This window comes from Hirundo rustica, chromosome 15 (genome assembly GCF_015227805.2).
Source record: "Hirundo rustica isolate bHirRus1 chromosome 15, bHirRus1.pri.v3, whole genome shotgun sequence".
Classification (NCBI taxonomy): Eukaryota; Metazoa; Chordata; class Aves; order Passeriformes; family Hirundinidae; genus Hirundo; species Hirundo rustica.
In genome coordinates, this window is record NC_053464.1 from 1,437,462 (window position 1) to 1,458,297 (window position 20,836).

At 51.5% G+C, this 20,836-nt stretch overlaps 1 protein-coding gene across 3 annotated transcripts in view; it reads right to left on the reverse strand.

Moving 5' to 3' along the window:
* LOC120759663 (syntaxin-binding protein 4-like) overlaps positions 1-20,836 on the reverse strand; it is a 37,865-nt gene that overhangs the window by 4,226 nt on the left and 12,803 nt on the right. For all 3 annotated transcript variants that reach the window (XM_040079164.1, XM_040079162.1, XM_040079163.1), the window contains exons 5-18: positions 16,848-16,933; positions 16,024-16,144; positions 13,426-13,567; positions 13,130-13,236; positions 12,220-12,370; positions 10,587-10,659; positions 7,078-7,175; positions 5,417-5,513; positions 3,314-3,441; positions 2,730-2,822; positions 2,168-2,233; positions 1,883-2,071; positions 1,316-1,432; positions 121-170 (exon numbers count right to left, since the gene is read on the reverse strand). In XM_040079164.1, the coding sequence (XP_039935098.1) occupies positions 121-170; positions 1,316-1,432; positions 1,883-2,071; positions 2,168-2,233; positions 2,730-2,822; positions 3,314-3,441; positions 5,417-5,513; positions 7,078-7,175; positions 10,587-10,659; positions 12,220-12,370; positions 13,130-13,236; positions 13,426-13,567; positions 16,024-16,144; positions 16,848-16,933 (1,518 nt within the window). The remainder of the gene's footprint in view (positions 1-120; positions 171-1,315; positions 1,433-1,882; positions 2,072-2,167; positions 2,234-2,729; positions 2,823-3,313; positions 3,442-5,416; positions 5,514-7,077; positions 7,176-10,586; positions 10,660-12,219; positions 12,371-13,129; positions 13,237-13,425; positions 13,568-16,023; positions 16,145-16,847; positions 16,934-20,836) is intronic.

The window sequence follows — 20,836 nt, forward strand, 5'->3', positions numbered from 1 at the left end:
TCAAAGTGAAAGTATGTTTAGAAACTCTGGGTAGGTTATGTGTGAAGCACCTTCCCCTGAGAAAGGTCAGAAAAGCACATTTCATGTTGCTGTTCACCATTCCCAGAAGCCATCTCCTACCTTTTGTCATCTGGTAAATGACTGTGTGTGCTCAGGACCTTGTGAATATTCTGTCATGCAACAAAAAGAAAAAAAAAAAAAGTTTCAAACTTTTAGGAATGAATAATTCCCGAGAACAAACCCCATGGGTTTTTCCTGATGATCAGATTTAATATGACAGTAATCAGCTTCTGCTTATTCACTGCCCTTGAAGCGAATATCTCAAGGCCTTTTGCAGCTCAGGAGGCAGCATTCATGAATCTACAGACACATTGAATTCTGCATTTTCATACCACCGCTAAAATGTATGAAATGCAACACAAAAATCCTCTTCCAATGAATAATTTTGCAGGCTGCATTTCAGCGATCATTGCTGCCTGCAACCCCATGCTCCTGGGTTGGACCTGCACGTGTAAGCTCTCATTACCATGCACTTCTCCAACACTGCTGAGGGGTGGAGAAAAAAGGAAGATATTTTGCTCCAGTGCTCAAAATCCTGTGATGTTTGACCCTGGGGTCAAGTGAGATATATTTCCAGAGTCTGACCCCAAACTGCACAGGCACAGCACATAGTGCTGAAGCTCTGGAGGTATCTAATTCTTCCTTCTCTGGAGCACAGGACACAGCATCTACATTTCCTTTTGTTCCACTGTTTCTGCTTGATTTCAAGAGTTCCTGGGACAGGCCACCAGCAGCCACAGCAGATGCACTGAGTACTAATGCTTCCCGTGCTGGCCTGTTTATTGATGACACATACTGGTGTTCCCAATACAGGGAATGGAGAGGAAAACCCGCCAATTGAAGGACTAAAATGTGAGATTTTGTGGGAAATCTGGGGGGAGGAAAGCGCTGGAAGAGCAAAGGCACTCTCCAGGTTCCTATTTATAGGGAAGAAACCCTCAGCTACGGCAAGGGCAGGTGAGCATGGCTGATTCTGACAGCAGAGCTGCTGGTGCAGCTTCAGCACAGGCAGCCAGGAAGAGCAGAGCCACCGGCAAAACCTGCACCATGGAGTTTGCATCGCTCCCAGGGATATGAAGAGATCTGAGTTCGTTCCCTGCTTCCTCCTAACCAACAGACAGTGACTTTTTTGGGTGAGACAGGAAAAAAAAGCCCCTCTTGCTTATGGAGCAGGAAGTTGATTGGACTTGCAAAACCACCCTGAAGGAAAGAGGCCGCGGTGGTGCTGCAGGGCCGGGGCAGTTCCACACCTCACCTGCACAAACAGGAGCAGTTTCCTATTGCAGATCTCCAGGCGCTTCCGTGAGACTTCGGATTTTCGTAGCTGGCCATCAGCCAGGGACAGCTGCCTCTTCAGCTCCAGGATGTCCTCCTGAGGCAGGGACACGGGAGGGGTAGAAAGGTAGTGGTGATGCTCCAGCCTTGGCTTTTGGATACTATAGATTGTGACATTTGCTACGAGCACTGTCCTTTGGGAAGGGATGGTGGAAGTTATGCGAATTATAACACAGATCCAGAGAGTGTGTTGGCCTTGGGGTCCCACACAGCAAATGATCTGTGTGCTATTTCATTTTCTTCTGTGTAAACAGAAGGAAGGTAACCTTAGTTGTGGCTGCCCCTGGATCCCTGGCAGTGTCCAAGTCCAGGCTGGACAGGGCTTGAAACAATCTGGGACAGTGGAAGGTGTCCCTGCCCATGGCAGGGGGCTGGAATGGGATGGGCTTATGGCCCCTTCTGGCCCAAACCACTCCATGACTATGAGCCCACAGAAGAAGAGTCTGAAGGGTGGTGGGTTTTTCCTCAGACTGAGGGGTTGTGTTACCTCTATTTCAGAGACATGCTTTGCTTTTTTCCCCGCCAGCTGCATCTTCAGTTCTGCGATTTCAGCCTCCAGCAGGTGGATCACCTCCTCGTAGTCCTGCTCGGCGCTGTGAGCCTGTCTCTGCACCACCTCGGCCATCTGCAGTTTGCTGTGCAGGGTCCGGTTCTCCGACAGGAACCCCAGCGCCTTCTGCAAGCACCCAGAACTTCTGATGAACACGCCACGTTCCCCTCAGCTGCCAACCCCCAAACCCACCCCAAGCACCCCGGAAATCCCTTCACCAACTTGGTTCAGCCTCTGAAGCTCATCCTCCATCAACTTCTTGCTGCTCTCCACTTCCCTCAGGAGAGACTGTGGGAAATATTTTCACCAGATTAGAAAAGCAACAAATGACAGGACACTTTCTAGAATGCCCCTACCCACCAGAACATTATTTTACAGAAGTTCTGTGCACTTTGCCCCTCCACAGGGAGAGCTTTTAGGGCTGTGACCTGCAGAGTTCCACCTGGACACAGCCGAGGTGCTGACAGCCAGGTGAGGGTGAGAGGACAGGTGCTGCTTCTGCTAATCACACGCTGGAATTCTTAATGAGACCTGCTTTTTAAATACATTAACTCCCTGCTGAGAAGGGACTGCATGCTTTGAGTACAAATAAGTTTTCCTTTGAGGTTAAGAGCGAGAAAGAGGCAATTAAGGAGAGTTGGAGGGTGAGAGGCTCCTGTGTGACGAGGAATGCACAGAATGCAAACTGGTGACTTCTCCAGAGGGACAGGCCACCCCATTACCCCCGTGGAGAGCTACAGCAGAACACCCCAGCCAAGAAATCTGCTCTGAGGAGAGGTTCCACCTTCAGCCTGCGGACTTCGTGCCGCAGATCCCTCATCTCCAGCTGCAGCTGCTCCAGGTCCTCGTTGCCATTGCAGCTGAGAGAGTCAAAGGTCTGCAAGGAGAGGGACAGACTCATCACACATTGAATCAAAACCGCCTCAAAAAGGAGTCAGCGGTTTTATGCAATAGATCAAAAGGCACGTTAAATACTTCAGCTCCAGGATGGTTCGTTTTGCCCCACAGAATTTCACTCCCTGATCCCCCACCATTGCTGAAAAAGCTGAGCTAGAGTGATTTTTCACTTTGTGAACCAAATGAAATTACTTAGAATTGATTTATTATGGCTATTTTTCCTTCTGCAAAACTGCCAGGCTGCTTCCTCATGTTGTCCCATAGATACTGTTATTTCCTTATTAAAAATGAGAAGTTTGAGGGCTTTTATAGAATTTCCCATTAAAAAATGATTTATGAATAGTTCTGTCTTTTCCTTCTAACTCTAGAACCACCACAAAAGGGTAATTTAGCTTTGCCCATGTCAGAACTCCATGGATTTCATGCCGAAGACCCATGGATTCTGTGTAGAAGAGCTTTGGGGTGACTGACCGGGGAGTGAAAAGCCGATGTATCCAGCAAATTGGCCACTTCGTGCTGAGTGAAGAGCACGGAGCCCGAAGCCAGACCAGCCTCACCCAGCTCCTCCTGCATCAGATCCCTGAGTGCTTGGAGAACATCTGTGAGAAACAATCAGTTTTTACCAGGCTAAAAGAGAACACTGCTGTGTGTTAAGAGAAAGAGCCACAGATTTTGGGGCCATCCACTGGTGCTGAGCAGGGTTTAGAGATGCCAGACAGGTTTCTCTAATAATCTTGGGTTTCTCAGCAATCCCAACGAGCTTAAATGAGTTGTTGACAGTCTTTTTCAGACTCCTGTTTCTTATCCAGCTGAAAAAACCCTACATTTTTAAAACCTTGAAAACCCCAGATATTTTCACAGGGGGGTTTTCATTACTATGGTTCTGAAAGTTTTAAAATTTTAAGCTAAACCCACATTTCCCTGACAAAAGGCACCTGCTGCCATTTCTCATGTTGCTGATTTAAATAAAAAGACAACTCAGTGAGTTCAATGTTTACAAAAGTTCTTAAACTGACAAATCTGAAAACCCACATTAATTTTGCCTTCAGACACAAAGGAAAGCACAGCAGAAAGGGCTGTGTGGGACAGGTGGGAACCATCAGGGAGGTGGCACCAGGGTCCCAGAGCTTCCAGTCACAGAATCACAGAAACATGAAATGGTTTGAGCACAAAGGGACCATAAAGATGATCTCACTCCATCCCCTGCCATGGCCAGGGACACCTTCCTCTAGCCCAGGCTGCTCCATATCCCATCCAACCTGGCCTTGGGCACTGCCAGGGATCCAGGGGCAGCCACAGCTGCTCTGGGCACCCTGTGCCAGGCCCTGCCCACCCTCCCAGGGAACAATTCCTGCCCAATCTCCCATCCAGCCCTGCCCTCTGGCACTGGAAGCCATTCCCTGTGTCCTGTCCCTCCATCCCTTGTCCCCAGTCCCTCTGCAGCTCTCCTGGAGCCCCTTTAGGCCCTGCCAGGGGCTCTGAGCTCTCCCCCAAGCTGGAGGCAGCTCTGCAGGTGGGCTCTCACCTGAGGGGGCAGAGGGGCAGAATCCCCCCTCCTGCTGCCCACGCTGGGGCTCAGCCCAGCACAGGGGAGTTTCTGGGTGCTCGCAGCCAGGGCATGGCCAGCTCTCATCCTCCAACACCCCAAATCCTTGTCCCAGGGCTGCTCTCTATCCTTTCTCTGCCCAGCTTGGGGTTGTGCTTGCGATTACCCTGACCCAGGTGCAGAACGTGCCCTTGGCCCTGGTGAACACCACCAGGTTCACACAGCCCCACCCTGAAGCCTGTCCTGGGTGGTGCTCAGTCCCTGGGCTGCGGCAGGAGCCAGAGTCTCTCTGCAAAAGCAGCACATTTGCTAAATACCCTTATTTCTGGTGCCACAAACTACAACACCAGTCACACGTAGGAGAGGGCCGTGGTTCTGTGTCCCATCCCTCACTCTGCACAAAACATTGATCCAGATGCTTGTGACTGTTCTCTCTGCTGGGGACATTGCTGATGGGTTTGGATTTTTGCTGAAAGCCTTCTGGGGAGCAGACCCTGCTGGCCAGCCATGCTCTGGAAGGCCACAGAAAGCTGAACTGTCTTTTATTTTCTGTGTCTCCTCTGGCCAGTTCCTGCTAGGAAAGCTGGGATTTTAAGGGAAATAAGCCCTTGCACCAACTTTCTTTTAGTCTGATTTTACCTATGATAGGACAATGGGAATGGCTTCAAGCTGACAGGTGGTAGGAAGAAATTCTTCCCTGTGAGGGCAGTGAGGCTCTGGCACAGGTTTCACAGTGAAGCTGGGGCTGATCCATCCCTGGAAGTGTCCTCTTGGACAACGCTTGGAGCAACCTGGGATAGTGGAAGGTGTCCCATGGAATGAGATGAATTCTGAGGTCCCTACCAACCCAAACCATTCCAGGATTCACTGATTCTACAGAAAGCCTTCTTTTGTGTTTGTGACTTTCTCTCTTTATAGGCTCCATCACTACCCAGGCAGGTGTCTCACCTGCCCCCTGTGTCCCTTTTTGGCTGCCAGTGAAGCTCCCCAGAAATGTCAGATCCCCCCTGGGCAGAGCTCCCGCTCACCTCCGTAGGCCACAGTTCCCTGCGAGTCCGTGGTCAGGCTCTGCCGGAGCTGCCTCTTCTTCTCCTCGGTCACATCCAGACCAAGGTACTGCAGAACCTTGAGCAGAAACAAGGAGCCTTTAAAAAGAAAAATACTGGAAAAGCAACTCTTTGGGGTAAGCACTGGGAAGTCACTCGGTGCTGGGTTTCTCCAGGCAGCATCTCCCAAAGGAACAGGCTCGGTTTGGATTTCCAGTCTCTCCTTTTCTGCACGTGTACAGAAATGTCTGCTCCTGAACAGAGGCTCGCACCCCTCCAAGAACATTTTATCTACAATCAGATTTGCATCTCTGATGAGTTTTCAGGACTTTTATCAAAAGCCAGTGGAGTTTCAGCAAGACTCAGCTGGCAAGAGCTCAGCCTCTCTTTTCTCTTACTGCCCAGAAACTGTGTTTGTGACCAGGAAGAGAAAAGCTATTAACAGAGTATTTCTCACGGAGAGAGGAGACATTCAAACACTGTGCTCCTCCACGGCATGTTTTGCTCTCTCATTACTCCTGATGCCCTAACTTCTACTGATGTTTATCAGCTGAACCTCAGGGCAGCACACAGAAGCAGATAAACCTGTGCGAGCCCCACTTCCTCACTGGCAGCAGCGACCGAAAGCTTTGAAAAGACAAAGCCGAGCTCAGCAGACTCTGGGAAAGGCTCCCCTGTGCTAGGCTCCCCTGTGCCAGGCTGTGCTCACAGCACCTCCCGGATATTCCCTGGGAAGGGGCTGCGGCGGGATCCTCGCTCACTTCCCAGGGATCCAGCTGCTGTCCCGTTCTCCTGGCCCGGTGCAAGGCGGTGCTGCAGGCTCCAGGCTTTAGGGTGTCGGCGGGGTTGGCCACCCCAAAGCCACCTGAGGTCGTGCCACTCGGTGTCACCCTGTCACCGCCGCCGAACACGGCTTTTGTAAGTGAAGCCAAGCGCTCCGCTCCTGCCGGCCGAGAGGGGCAGAGCTGGCTGCGCCGATGCCATCCTGGATCCCGCTGCAGGAGGATCGTGCGGGCTCAGGAGAACGGCTCCGCCGCGCTGCCGTCGGGTGGCAGCAGATGCTCGTCGCATCGGGGCCTCCGCGGCGTCCCCGATGGGCTCTGTCCCCGCATCCCTCCCTGGAACGCCGGCAGAAGCCGAGGTGCCAGGCTGGGACACGGCCCCCGAGGCACCCTGGCCCTCAGCAGGGTCTCGGTGAGCAGGTGGGCACCTCCGCTCCGCGCCCACGGAACGTGTTTTCCATAAAATGAGGGGAGAATGCCCATTCTGGATGGCTCCTCCATGAGATATCTCCTACCTCGGCCTTCCCTCCCCCACACCAGGCTGCCTGAGGTCACCCTAGCAGTGACAGCAGCGCCAAAACCTTGGAGGGCACAACCTTAGCCAATGGCACGATGTACAAGGGAGGTGCAGCTGCCAGGAAAAGACTTCTGGAGCTTCATGGATCACCAAGAAATAGCCAAGATGAGCCAAGAGTTGTTTAAATGCCCCTTCAGACACAGTCAGGATGTTTCACCCTCTTTACCCTCTTTACCTTTAGAGGCTGCACTCCATCTCTAGCAATCTCACCTGAAGATGGACAATTCCCTGCACAGGACACAAGGAGGAGACCTTGCTTTGGGGAGAGGGACCCTGCCACTTACCAGTTCCAGTTTTCCATCCTTGAGCCGGATATGAGGATCCAGTGCAACTTTAGGTTTGCTGCCTGAAGCTGCTTTGTAGTTGGAAGCTGAAGGAGGTGCTGAAAAATCAAAAATAATTTTTAATGGGGAAGCATTTGGGTAGAGGTGTCAGAACTCTTGTTGCATGATATACAAAGTGTGTGCAGCAAGGCAAAAATCCAAGTCCAGGATTTAGTAAAACCAGCTCTGGAAGGCTGAACTAGGCCTCTCTTGGAAAGATTGGATACTAAGGCAAATCCTTCTGAAACTGGGATTCTGCGTGGTTTAAAACGAGATGTTTCATCCACGGACAAAGGACTGCAAACATAGCAGTTGGGAAATTTCCAGTCACAGAGTTTTGTGGAGTCTTGGAGTTGTGGTGGACTGTCAGAAAAATTAATTAAAATCTGCCTGGTTCTCATCTACTCCAATTAAGCAAAACTGAAAGAATTCCTGACACCCATGGGAACGAACAAATTAAAAGTGGTGTGGAAAATCACCACTCTGAGATTTTTTTTCCCTCCCCAAGACTGCAAAAAGCCTTGAACCCTTTCCCCCCAGCTGGGCAGGCAGATTTTGGGTTTTTTGCATAGAAGGAGCCACATGTGTTGTGAGGCAGCCACAGAGGCAGAGAGAGGCAGAGGCAGCAGCTGCTGTGCTGGGGAAAAGCTGTCATGAGCTGGAGGATCCAGCTGCCAACAGCTGGCTCAGCACTGCCAGCACTGCTGCACAGCTGAGAAGGGCCAGAGCACAGGCTCTGCTCTTCCATCCCTGGAGGGAGCCTTGCCTGGAAGGAGCTGTGATACTCCCTGGGAAAATATGGGAATTTCAGGCACAGAAAATTCTCAAAATCTTGTGCATGCAGGCTCAAGCAGAGAAATGAATACAGGGTTCGACCTGGGCCCTTGCAAAAGGCTTCCAGCTTTAGAGACCATATGCAAGGATGTGGATTTGTAGTTACAGAGAAATGTGTTAAGCTAGGTAGTGGAAAGTTTTAGAGTTTAAGATATAGAAGTAGTTCTAAAGGTACTAAGAAGTTTTAAGGGGTAGTACTGTAAGTTGGTGCACCGTTCTATGATTGGTTAAAAAGGCCTGCATTGTGGCAACATGTGTGATGTGAATTAATTAGGGATTGGTGTAATAATAAAAACATTCTTTGTGGCAGTCGTTTATTGGCCAGTTAACTTTTAAGAGACCTTGTGACTTGGGGTCTGGTGACTGCTGACAACCACTGACCACGGACACCTGACCTCTAACTGAGGACGTTCTCACTCCTTCATGAGACTGAGGCAATCAATAATGCTTTAACCATGTCTCGGTGCTCCCGCCTCTCTGACACAGGAGAAGGGCTGTAGAAGGCGTTACCTGCTCCTGAAGAGCCCAGCCAGACTCCAGAAGGGTACAGGGTTGCTGTGCCTGCCCCTGCCCACCCTCAAACCATCAGCCAGCTGACAAAATTCCTTCTCATGCCCAGCCACGAGATTTGCCCGGGGAGCAGTTCCCTTTGCCCACCTGGGCTCTGGTTAACATCACGGGAAGCCGCTTTGCCAAGCACCGCAGCTCCTCTGGAATTCCTGCCGCGCTTCTCCCCTCACCCTGCTGTCCATCGGGGCAGAGCCCAGGCACCAGGAGAAGGCAGTGAGGAGCAGCAGAGGTGCTCCATAATCCCCCTAATCCAGGCATCCATCTGCTCTAAGGCCAGCAGCTGGGAAGCAGCAAGAGGCAGCAAATGGGTTTGCTGGATCAGCCACCACCACTTCCCTCTCCAAGTTCAAGGGCAGAGCCCTTGCTCTTCGAGCCATGGCTAATCAGGATTAGCTCCATGTGGCTTTGCTGTCAGCTCTGGACACAGCCATATCCAGGGCATCCATCAGGCACCAGACAGAGGCACAGCCTGGCCCAGGCTCCCAGCCTGGCTGTTCTTTCAAAGCCACTTGTCTCTGTTGATGACAACACTGACACAAAGCCTCCTTGGCATCCCACGTTCAAACGCTGGAGTAATCAAATCCCCCAGCTAAGTCGGGCCGTGCGTGGGTCACCGCTGGTGCTGGGCTGCTCTGTCCCCATCCCCAGGACTGCCTGTCTGTGGTGACCCCCTGAGAGTGTCCCTGGCATCTGCAGAGAGGACAGAGCTCATCCCTGTGCCAGGGCCTCTCCAGTGGAGCGTGGAAGGCAGAGCTGAAGCTGCTGAGCTTGCCCCAGGTGAGCCAGGCATCCCTGGGAGCAGCTGCTCCACCTCCTGCTGATCCCAGTGATGCACCAAACAGAGTTTACCTCCAGTGCTTGCTCTTAGCCTTCCAGAGGGGAATCACAGCGAGGCACGGGGATTTGTGAGCACAGCCGATGTCCCAGGGAGGGAAGGGCTCTTGGATCTGAGGCTGCAGGAATGGTGGGCAGCACTTGTTCAGGATTTGTTGGGAAAGCCCACCTTTTCCTTGGGGCAGGAGTACCCTTCCAGTCCCAGGGATATGGGGTCCCTTGGTGGAGGTTGTCTCTCTGGGCTCTGGGGATTATTGAGTTTTCAATAGTATTAAGGGATTTGGGAAGCTGCAGGGTGATTCAGGTTCACCCCCCATTGCTGCCACACTCTTGGATGAACAGAGTGGGTCTCTCCACAAAAGGTAAGGAGAGCTCAGGAGACCCAAAGCACGGAGATGAAACACAGCATGGAAAAATAAGCAAAAATTGAATGGGATGTAGAAAGAAATCTGATTTATTTAACATCTCTAAGCCATTTCCCAATTTGACCAATTGAGGGCATCCTCAAAGCCTGTTCAGAGCCCAGGGTTGCTGTGTACATCCCAAATATCATTACCTGACTGCTTTTATGCTGACAGAGACCCCTCATTCCCACCAGAAGGGAACATGGCCTGTGGAGAACCTGCTGCATGTCTGAGTTGGGCAAAGCCACTGCTGCAAACAAACCACAGGTTGAGAGTGGAGGAATTTGTCTCCTGTGAATACCTCACTCCTCAAATGCCTTAGTAGAGAGTTTTGCCACTATGGGCAAACATGCACATAATTACTACTCATTGAGTAAACCAAGCTGCTGCCTGCTCTCTCTCTGAGCAGGCTGAGTGTCACTATCAACCCATTAAATTCCACTCCAGCAATATAAACACTGATTTAAAAATGTGGTGATAGGACAAGGGGAATGGCTTCCCACTGCCAGAGGGCAGGGCTGGATGGGAGATTGGGCAGGAATTGTTCCCTGGAGGGTGGGCAGGCCCTGGCACAGGGTGCCCAGAGCAGCTGTGGCTGCCCCTGGATCCCTGGAAGTGTCCAAGACCAGGCTGGACAGGGCTTGGAGCAGGCTGGGATGGTGGAAGGTGTCCCTGCCCCTGGCAGGGGCTGGAATGGGATGGGCTTTAAGGTCCCTTCCAACCCAATCCATTCTGTGGTTCTGTGATTCCATAATTTCATGATCCTTAGCTCTGAGGAACCACAGCTGTTTGTCACCCACACAAAGAGAGTGATTGAGCAGGACTCACCTGAGACCGTAAGCTCTGGTGGGCAAATGTCCGGTGACAAAGAAGGCACAGGAAAAGAATTTTCACGTCTATTCTAGAAAAACAAGACAAAATGGCACAGACAGTTGCTAAGAAGAATCTGTTGGTGTAAATAATGAGCAGGAGATAGAGGAGTTCAAGACAGAGCCATGAGGGCACCACACACATCTCCTGTGCAGGTGGGACTAAAGAGATTCCAGGGGTTTCTCTGGGAGCACCTGGCACAGGCTGAGCCAGCCCAATCCCTCTGGTCACACACAGACGGCTCTGTCCTCACTGTAACTGTTCCTGAGTGCTGAGGCTGGTGTTGACCTTGCCTGGTTTCTCCACAGAGGTTCTCCCTTGAAGCTCTGCACCCAACCCAGCAGGGAGGTCCCAACTCTGACCACAGCCAGGTGTAACATTTACCCCAAACCCGTAATTATCCCAGTGAGCAGGGCACGAGGGTGAGATCAGTTCACACTCTTTCTTGTGTGCTACGTCATGGCTGAAAGCACAAGGAAGAGGGGAAAATAATCTGAGGGTGAGCACCACCAAGACAGCTCTGCCACAGCTGGGGACTTGAGTGCCAAGGGGGGCACAGGACTGGAGTGAGGACAGACAGACAGGCAGCACACGTGCCTGGGCTCTCTTTCCCTGCTGTGGAAGTCCAGACCTCATTAGAAGTTCCCTATTTCAGGAGCAAAGTGAGGAAAGGAGCCATTTCAGTGCAGCCAATGGTGTGGTTTCATACAAGAGCACAGCATCGCACAAGCTGGGGCTGAGGGGTCCAACCACAGCACTCAGCCCCAACCCCAGGGGCTCTGGTGCCTTTCTAGGGCACAGCTCCAGCCTGGTGCACCCAAAGGCAACACCTATCTGATATTCACGCAAGTCCCTGTCCCCACAGGCTGCAAAGCAAGATGCTTTGTGAATGGTCTTGTATGAAAGGAACACCCAGCCAGCCCCTCTTGAAGGAACCCTGTGTGGAAGGGGGCAGAAAGGACACCCAGCATGGCAGAAGTCCAGGAGGGGAGTGACAAATGCACAGAATGGAGCTGCAGACCCCAAGGGTTGTGTGGATAAACCCTGTCCTGCCATTCACTGCTCGAGCAGTTCTCTGCAAACAAAATGTGCGGCTTGGCTTTGCAGGAGGAATGAGCCTGGCTTATGATTAGAGCAGTCAGGAGCAGGAATGGGCTGTGTATGAACACTGCGGATTCATGCTCATCAGAGAGCTTGAAGAATAAAGAGCTGTTCCTGCCTTTGGCTAGGAGCCTAGATCAAACTGACTCCAGAGATCGCTTCCAGCCCTATGACTGGTGCTGAATGAGATGCAGGTTGCTATCCACAGAAGGGCTTTGTTTTTTTTAAACCTGAGACTCTTGAAACAGGTCTTAAAGCAGGCCTTGGAGATGAAACTCCTGTCATTACCTCCACTGATCCATCTCTGTCTCAAACGCAAGAGAGAAGAAATTATTTCAGATTTAAAACATCTGCCTGCAGGTAAATGCATCAACAGTACCGACTTCCCGCTGGATCTCCAGAAGTATTACCAGGGACTCCCTAAAGAAGAGTTCACTGATCAAGGAAAGGTCCCAGGATTGACATTTGTTAGAGATGAACTTCCACCTACCTCTGGGGACCTCACGTGGACCTTCAGCCTGCAGGAGCTCAGGCCGTTCCCCACAGCCTTTGGAGGCGGGGATGGGATGTTGCTGTGGACTGACAGTCCGGGATGTAACCGGCCCCTCCCAGGAATAAAGGCCACTTCTGTGCTTCCCTCTCTTCAACAAACAACAAACACACGCCTCTTATTAACAAAACAAAAGGCACAAATTTGCAGAGCTCCCATGCTTGTGGTTCTGTCTCCAGGATAACCTCACCGAAGCCTGAGCAGCCTGCACCAGGGCAGCTGGATTTCCACCAGCTGCATTCCATTGAATCATGGAATGCTGTAAGGTTGTGAAAGACCCCTAAGATCATTGAGTCCAGCTCTTTCCTGGGTACTGCCAAGGCTGCCACTGACCCATGTCCCCAAGTGCCACATCTCCATGGTTTTTGAACGCTTCTAGGAATGGTGATTCCATCACTGCCCTGGGCAGCCTGTGCCAAGGGCTTTACAACCCTTTTCATGAAGAAATTGTTCCTAATATCCAATCTAAACATCCCCTGGCACTACTCGAGGCTGCTTCCTCTTGTCCTGTCACTTGTTAATTGGGAGAAAAGCCCAATCCCCACCTGGCTCCACCCTCCTGTACAGAACCATAAGGTCTCTTCAGAGTCTCCTTTTTCCCCTTTCTTTTAACTTCAGTTCTTTTTTAAAGCCCTGCTGGGCAGTGATAGGAGATACTCATGAGGCCCAGAACATTGGGAAGGTCTGGATTACACTTCAGGATGATCCATGCCTTCAAGATTTCCTTATGTGACCACCTTAAAGCACCATTTAAGACTAATAGTGCTCTTGAAGCCCAGCCTTGGCATGGAGTGTTCTGCCTAAGACTCAACAGCACCTGCTGATGACATGAAATACTTTCAATGCCTACCTGAATTTGGCTTTTTCAATTACTTTTCTGGCCTCCTCATGTGTGCTGCCCACCAGAGAATCTCTGTTGATAGCAATGAGTTGGTCTCCAGGTCGGAGCCGACCATCCTAAACAAGCAGGGAGAAAGACACAGCGTTGAGAAGGGATATCTCCGCCCAAAGCCTTCTCCTGCAGCACAAATCCTCATTAGTCCATGCAATTATCCATCTACTCTTAGAAAAGCTGCCTCAGAACAGCCACAGCCTCTAGGAAAGATCCCCATGGCAGAGGTCCTGAGGGTCTCCACGCCAACTTACTTTGTAACAGTCCCCATCTGGCAAAAGCTCTTGGACATAAATCATGGGCCCGTCAGGCCTGTTGGATCCACCACTGATCGTCAGCCCCAAGCCGCAGGAGTTTGCTATCGAAATGCTCTGGATTCCTGAGTCAATGGAGTAGCTGCAAGGGAGAGAAGTCAGCAGGTGACTCAAGGTGATCTGGGTTATCTTCTCACATCGCTGAACAAACTGCCTGGATTTTTTCCCATGCAGGATCCTTCTACCTTCTCCCAGCCTTTTATTTGCATCTTTTCTTCCACCCACCACTGGGAAGGGGAGCTGAGGGCTCCTGTTCTTTGGCAGACATTGTTCGGTGTTATGAAGGTGACTGATTCTCCTGATCCCAAACAGGGGAATACTTGTTTAGAGAAGAAACTAAAGATGTAACCAGAATATATTTGGCGTTCCTGGTTTTGTAGCCAAAAGCACACAAATGATGGACACGGTTGTTGCTCGAATCTAAGTAAATCACCAGACAGCAATTTACAGATGGATCAGCTATCAAGCAGCTCCCAGCAAACATCAAAGTGAAGCTTGGGATACACAGCTGGGTCTGTCTTAACCAGGGTTTGGAGCCAAAATCATGCAAGATGCCCTAAGAAATGGGCATGCTTTACAGCAACCCCCCTCACACTCTGAGTTGCTGCTGTGGTAGGTGGCTTGCCCAGTCGAGGATGAAAAGGAGCAGCAAACAGGCTGGACCCTTCCCTCCAAGAGCAGCTGGACAGGACTCAAGAGGCCACCAGGGCCCAGCCACAGCGGTGGCTCCGTGCCAGCAGGGAGGTCTGGCAGTAGCAGAGTTGTGGGAGCAGAGATTTCACTGAGCTCCCACGGGCAGCACTGCAACAGGGTGGGGGATTGGGGAAGGATTTGGTGGTGTGTAAGGAGCAGCAAGCCTTTTCCTCCAAATGGGATGGGCACAGCTGGGTTTTCACTTTTCAGTTTATTTCCACAGCAGCCACTGCCCAAAGAGTCTGCACTGGCTCCTCGTGTTACAACACAACAGCAGCTGTGCATCCCGAGCCCCACAGTGACACCAGCACGTGTGCCCAAGCAGTGCCATCCCTGGGGTCACACACCGCAGTGGAAGGGGTGCATGTGCCTTAGTCTTATGAAAAACATTGCTTTAAGGTGAACGATCTTAGGGAAATTGTGTCATGTGCCGTGAAATACAGCATTAAAATGCTCTGTTCAACCCCAAATCTCAAACACTGTGGTGAGATTTCATCGCGTCCAACTCCCATTGCTCAGCGGGGTGTCAGGGCCTCAGGTGATGGTCACACAATGGGAAGTCACAGCCTGGGGACAACCTGAGGTGAGCAGAAGGGGCGGCAGCCACATGCAGGACAAGACCTGTGGCCCAAATTACATCTCTCAGCTGACCACCAATGCTCAGCAGAAATCAGTGGTCTGTGATTCCAGGGGAAGACAACTGGGGCCTGGCACCGGCACGGAGACAAGCAGAACACGGCACAGCATGGCAAGGAGGCCACCAAGACAGGCCCCTCTAGCCTAAATGTCCATTTTCCTGCCCACAGCAGGGGGGTTGGAACAAGATGATCTCCGAGGTTCCATCCCACCCAACCCATTCTGGATTCTACATCTCAGCCCGGAGGGAATTAACAGCACAGTGAGGATGGCTTGTCCAAACCTCCAGATGATCTGGTGTCTCCTCTGTGTGGGTCTCTCACTCCATGCAAGCAGCTTAAACCTCTGGTGCCAAATATTTGTCCTCTGCAAATCCCTAATAAGCTGGTATTTAGCAAGAGGATTTACTGGTTCTGCAGTGAGGGCTGATTCTCTTTACCAGTCACTTGGCTTGTTTGTGCTGGCAGAGGAGAGGAGCTGCCGAGCCCTGGGGACAAATGGTCCCCATTCCACAACCATGAACACCCTTGGAGCTGTCCCTCTGGAGAAGGGCCCTGGAGACAAGACTCTGCAGAAAAACCAGCTCTGCCTGTCCAACCCTCTGACCCTGCAGGATGTGCAAGGGCAGATGACCACATGAAAACACACGCTAGAGATGCTCTGGCCACCAGAGGATGAGGTGACTGCAGGCTGATGACCCCAAAGCAAAGGGCATTGGGGATTTTTGCATGGAGATGTGCTGGTGCTCTTGGAGCATGAGGTCAAAGTGCCAGGAGCAGGGCAATAGGAAACAAGCTCCCAAAACACCTCCTGAAAGCAGCACCAGCCTTGCAGGAACGCTCTGCTCATGGTTTGTAAGGTGATGCGCAGGGCCCTCTCCGCTGGCTGTAAACCACGGCCTCCCCCTGGGATTCAGAGGGGAGGAAGAGGAGCTGCTGCATGGCTAACCACAGTGCAGACATATTGATCATCTCAGCTCGGAAGCTTTTCACCCCTTGGGAACAAATTTCCCAGCAACAGCCAAGATGCCACCACCACATCCAGAAGGTGCTGCGGCCTGTGAACCGTTGTGGGGGTAGAAGAGTAGAGAGGACATGAGGATGAACAAAACTGTTCAACAAGCACTGGAACGATTGACTGGGTGCGCCCCTGTGACATTCGGTGCTCTCCTGGAGCCCAGCAGGCCGTGCTGGCGCGGTGTGTACGTACTGTGCGTGAGGAGCGTGCGCCAGGTTCCCGAGGCACGGCCCGTGGGAGGTGGCAGGGCTCAGCAGCAGCGGGCTCTGGGAGCGCGAGGACGAGCCCGAGGAGGTGCTCTCCAGGTATCGACCTGAACAGCAAAGGCAGAGTCAGTCCAGGGCACACAGACATCCCAGCATCGCCCTCCCCGCTGCCCTGCTGCTGAGAGAGGATGCTGCACTCCTAGATTTTTGGGGGAAGCCACGTGGCGGTTAAAGATGTCAGGGTGGGGCTGAAGGAGAGGAAACATTCAGCCTCCTTGGCACGATTCCAGCATGGACTGTCACCCCTCTGCCAACCCTACACTCCTCTGCCATAGGGGAAGGGCCAGCAGCTGTCTGGTGGGATGCCAAGTTGTAGGGAAAGCTTCCTTCCCCAGGCACACATGGCTTTGTGTGCTGGCATCGTGCTTAGGTCAACCTTGTCGCAGCTCATTAAACATTTCCCATTTGCAAAGGAAAACTAATGGTCTTTGAATGAATTCTTGCTGAAATGCCTTGAAATCCAGAGCAAAGATCTACAGCTGCACTTACTGACGGAGTCACCTGCCCGGCACATCAGGTAGGTGATCTGGGGATCAGGTCATGACCCCAGTTTGATCTCCCTTATCACCCCGTGGCAGCATTGGCCGCGCTCTCGGCATGCACCAAGGGTCTGCAATGAGGGCGAGCTTTCTTCAAACCTCCACCCCAACACCGACTCAAATCCAACCACAGCTCCTTCACGATGACACTGGGGTGAAGGGAACTCTCTCTGCAGAGAGAGGGGCTTTCATTCCCTGCTGAGCTACTCACTGCCGCCGTGCAGGACCGGCGAGCTCCGCGCTGAGCCCGTGTTGCTCTGGGAGCCGAACTTCTCCAGCAGCTCAGAGAACTCTCTCCTGCAAACAAAACCATGGTGTAGTCAGCTGCTGCTCAGAACTCCCCCCACACGGTTATTTGGCAACAGAGCCTCTGATGGCAGTGCCTGGCTAGCAAGGCTGCAGGGCCGGTGCTCTCCAGCTTGGGGAGCAGACAGAGCTTCCTCATGCACAAGGGGAACACCCTGGTTTCAGGTCTATAACCAATCTCGAGGCACTGCAGCTCCACTGTGATGGGCTGGAGCTCCAGAGTGCTCCTTCCCTGCCCTGGAGTGTGTTCAGGGCAAGAGGAGTTGGGAAGGGATGTATCCTGAAAGGTCTTTTCCAGTCCTAATGATCCTGTGATTCTGTGGAAGGCTCTGTGCTGAGATCTGTCATTCCTGAGAGAGGGCAGATGAACACTGGAGCCCTGCCCTGCCTCCTGCCTTGCACCCCACCCCATGGACCCTCCTGGGAATGTTTTCAGCCCCAACCGTAAGGCTCAAAAGTTTTGCAAACGCACTACACAAATTAAACTCTGCCAGAAGGATCTGTAACTGTGCAAACATAACCCAAAAATTCTTGGCCTATTTGTTACTCCTTCTAGGACAGTTAAATACAGGTTGTTCTCTGGCTTTTCTCCTCTTTTCCAGGACAGAAAGCAGATCCTGTAGCTCTTGCTGGAGTAAAGAGGGAGATGGCTTTTGGAGCACGTGCAGAAGCATCAGCCCACTCTCCCAATCCACCCATGATGATGCTGTCCATGAACATCACAAGCTAAAACCTGGGAGCGTGAGACCTCAACAGAGACCTGCATGCAGTCTCATCCCCAAAATCCCCTGGAAAGTGATCTCCATGCCCAAGCACCAGATGCTTTGCTCCAGGCTGAGTTTGACCACCGTGTGTTGAACCCTTGATGTGCTGGAACTCCCTGTACACCACAGGTGTTTTGTTTCATGACCTTTTTTTGCTGAGTGTGACATCCTGAGTTTTTGAACTCCATGAAGAACTACCATTGTCCACATTTACCAGCTCCTGCCTCATTCCTGTAACCTTTCTTTGAGTTGCTGTGAGCCCCTCCCATCCTTCCAGATGAGGAGGCATGGAAAGGAAAGACATCTTCATCACGTTGATGTCCAGCAGCCTTCTGCCCCAGCCCTGCCACGCTGGCTCTTTGCTCTCATGCAGTTGAGGGGGTTGTCTCCCTTCATAACCCAACCCCACCTGATGGATCTGACCTCTTGGCACAGGGATCCTCAAGGATGACTAAATTCTTACACATGCCAGTTAATAAGCATCCAGGCAATGGGAGAGACCCTGAAAATGTTGTTTCAGTGGCCACAGTAACACCATTAGATGTCGTCTTTGAAGGCAGGAGGGAATCCCCATGGGAAGGTGCCTTCCTGATGCCATAGCCTCAGGAAAAGCCTGGTTATGAGTGGCTCCCTCTCAGGCTTGACAGTCAGACAAGCTCCAGAGGTGAACCTGTAGGAACCCAGCCACAGCAAAGTTCCCTGAGAGAGGAGACTGCTGTGACACACTTGCAGACGCTGCGTCATCTGCGTTCCTCACCGGGACAGATGTTGGGTGTTATTGGCTAGATTAGAGTCAACAATATTAAATGATGAATGAATCATCAGCTCCTCAGGTTCCTGCTGGAAATGCTTTCAGTAATTTACATCTTCCCAGTCACAACCAGCTCATTAACAAACTTCAAAGACCAGCGCATGCCTTATCTAATATTGCCATCAAATTTATTCCTTATTCATTCCATTTAATGCTAATTTAAAACCCAAGTGTCACACAATGCCTAGTGATGTGCCTTAGTGAATCCCAATATTTGCATCCATACTTTTGTCTTTATCAACCAAACCCACGACCTTAAAAAAGACCCCGACTTTGTTCAGGAACCCCACGTCCCTCTTTTGGCTTTCACCTCTTGGGCACAAACTTCCCAGGAACAGGCAAGATGCCATCAGGACATCCAGAAGATGCTGTGACCTCCCACTCATTGTGGTGATAAAACAGCAGAGGGGACATGAGGATGATCAAAGCCACTCTCCAAGCACTGGAATTCTTCACTGGATCTACCCCTCAGACAGTGGCAGGCATTTGGTGGCCCACCAAGTGACAGCTGTGTGGGGCCAGCCCTGTGTGACTTACTCTGCATGGAGGGGGGAGGCAGTTTCATAATGTAAGGCACCAAAATTATGTAAAACATTAGGAAAATTTCTCCACTGAAAGGATGTCAGAAACTGGAACAGGCTGCCCAGGGAAGTGGTGGAATCACCAGAAGTGTTCAAAAAACACATGGACACGCCAGGACATGGTTTAATGGTGGCCCTGGCTGTGGTGGGTTAAGGGTTGCACCCGGGGGTTTTTCCAGCCCAAATGATTCCACAAGCCCTGGGAAAGCAGAAGGGCAAGTCAGCCCCTGGTTTGCTGATCTGGGGATCCCCGAGCTGAACCTTGGGTGGCTCTCAGCACAATTATTCCCATTTCACAGTAAAGCCTCTGTGTTTCTGCAGCTGATCCACTCGGGTTTCAGTGGCAGCACACTCAGCCGTGGCCTTACCCCTCCCTGACCCCGTGCAGGGGCAGGTCCAACGCGCTGCAATCTCACACATTATTCCCAGTGCTTACCAAGCCACCAGCGCCTAAGTTTTGTTTTGGGCTGGGTATTTCTGTGGTCATCTATTGTTCCATTTTCCTCAGATAATAATCCACCAGAGCACAGAGGAGGCTATAAACGCCAAACAATGGCTGAAATACTCTTAGTCAATGCAAATGCAACTGGTGCAGCAGCCCTGTGACCCTGCAAACCCCGCCACCAACCTGCGCTGCCAAACTCTGTCACAAGTGAGGACATGCATGGGCTCAACATTCCTTGTTGTTGTTTATTTTGTGTCCAGAAATTCATCCACAAAGGAGGTTTATCATTATTTGCTCAGGAGCCTGAACGAGCTGCGAGGCTGGGTCCAGCCCAGGGACAATGTGACCAAATGCCACCGTCCCAGCTCCTGCTTTGTTGGTCAGTCCTGCCAGCCCCAGTTCCACCAGGGACACAAACACATGACTAACTTGAGGCACACACTTATCCCAGCAGAAAGTAAAACACTTTCTGGTGCCAGTCTCCTGGGAATTAATTTTGTGCTCAGTGCTGTGTTTGGAGGAGTTTGAGGCGGGCGGACAATGCCCAAACATTGCTGATTAATGAACGAGTGCACTGAAGGAATGCCAGCAGGCCTCGCTTTGTGCTTTCAGACACCAAGAGGCTTCAGAAGATGTCTTTAATATTTAAAATTTGACCCATACTAAAACATTGTGAATTGGCAGGTGCCTGCAGGACTAAAATGCCCAGCTTTATTAAAAAACAACAACCATGGCGTTGTATGAGGTGGAAAGTTCATTTTAACAAGCCCTTCTCCCGTTGGTTTTTTTTTTTTTTTTCATTAGGATGCAAGCATTTGAGGTGTGGAGGAGCTTGGCCCTGGACAGCCCCAGGGTGGGATGGGGGGTCTGCCAGCAGCAGCCAGCTCCAGGATGACAGATTAAACAGCAGGGGGTCAATCTCCCCACAGAAAATTGTTTTATCTCATAAAGCCTCTTTGTCCTGCCCTTTTGTTCCAGGGAGAACAAAGGGCGAATCCTACATCAAAGGTTACACAGCGTCTGGAAACCTCAGCTCTGCACCACAGCTGGGAGAGAAAGTGGAGTCTGTGACATCAGAAATTACTGGTTTGTCTCAAAAAAAAAAACAACAAAAACCTGCAGGTGAGTGGGAGCCATGAACCCAGAGCACTCCAAAAGCGTCACAAAGGCAGATTTTCTCACACACAGCTCCAGTGGAATCAGGGCAGCCACAGCCAGCCCGGGGCTGACACCTGGCTGTGTGGAGAGGTCACAGCCTGGAGGGGAGGGATGGGGCATCCAGAGGGATCTGGA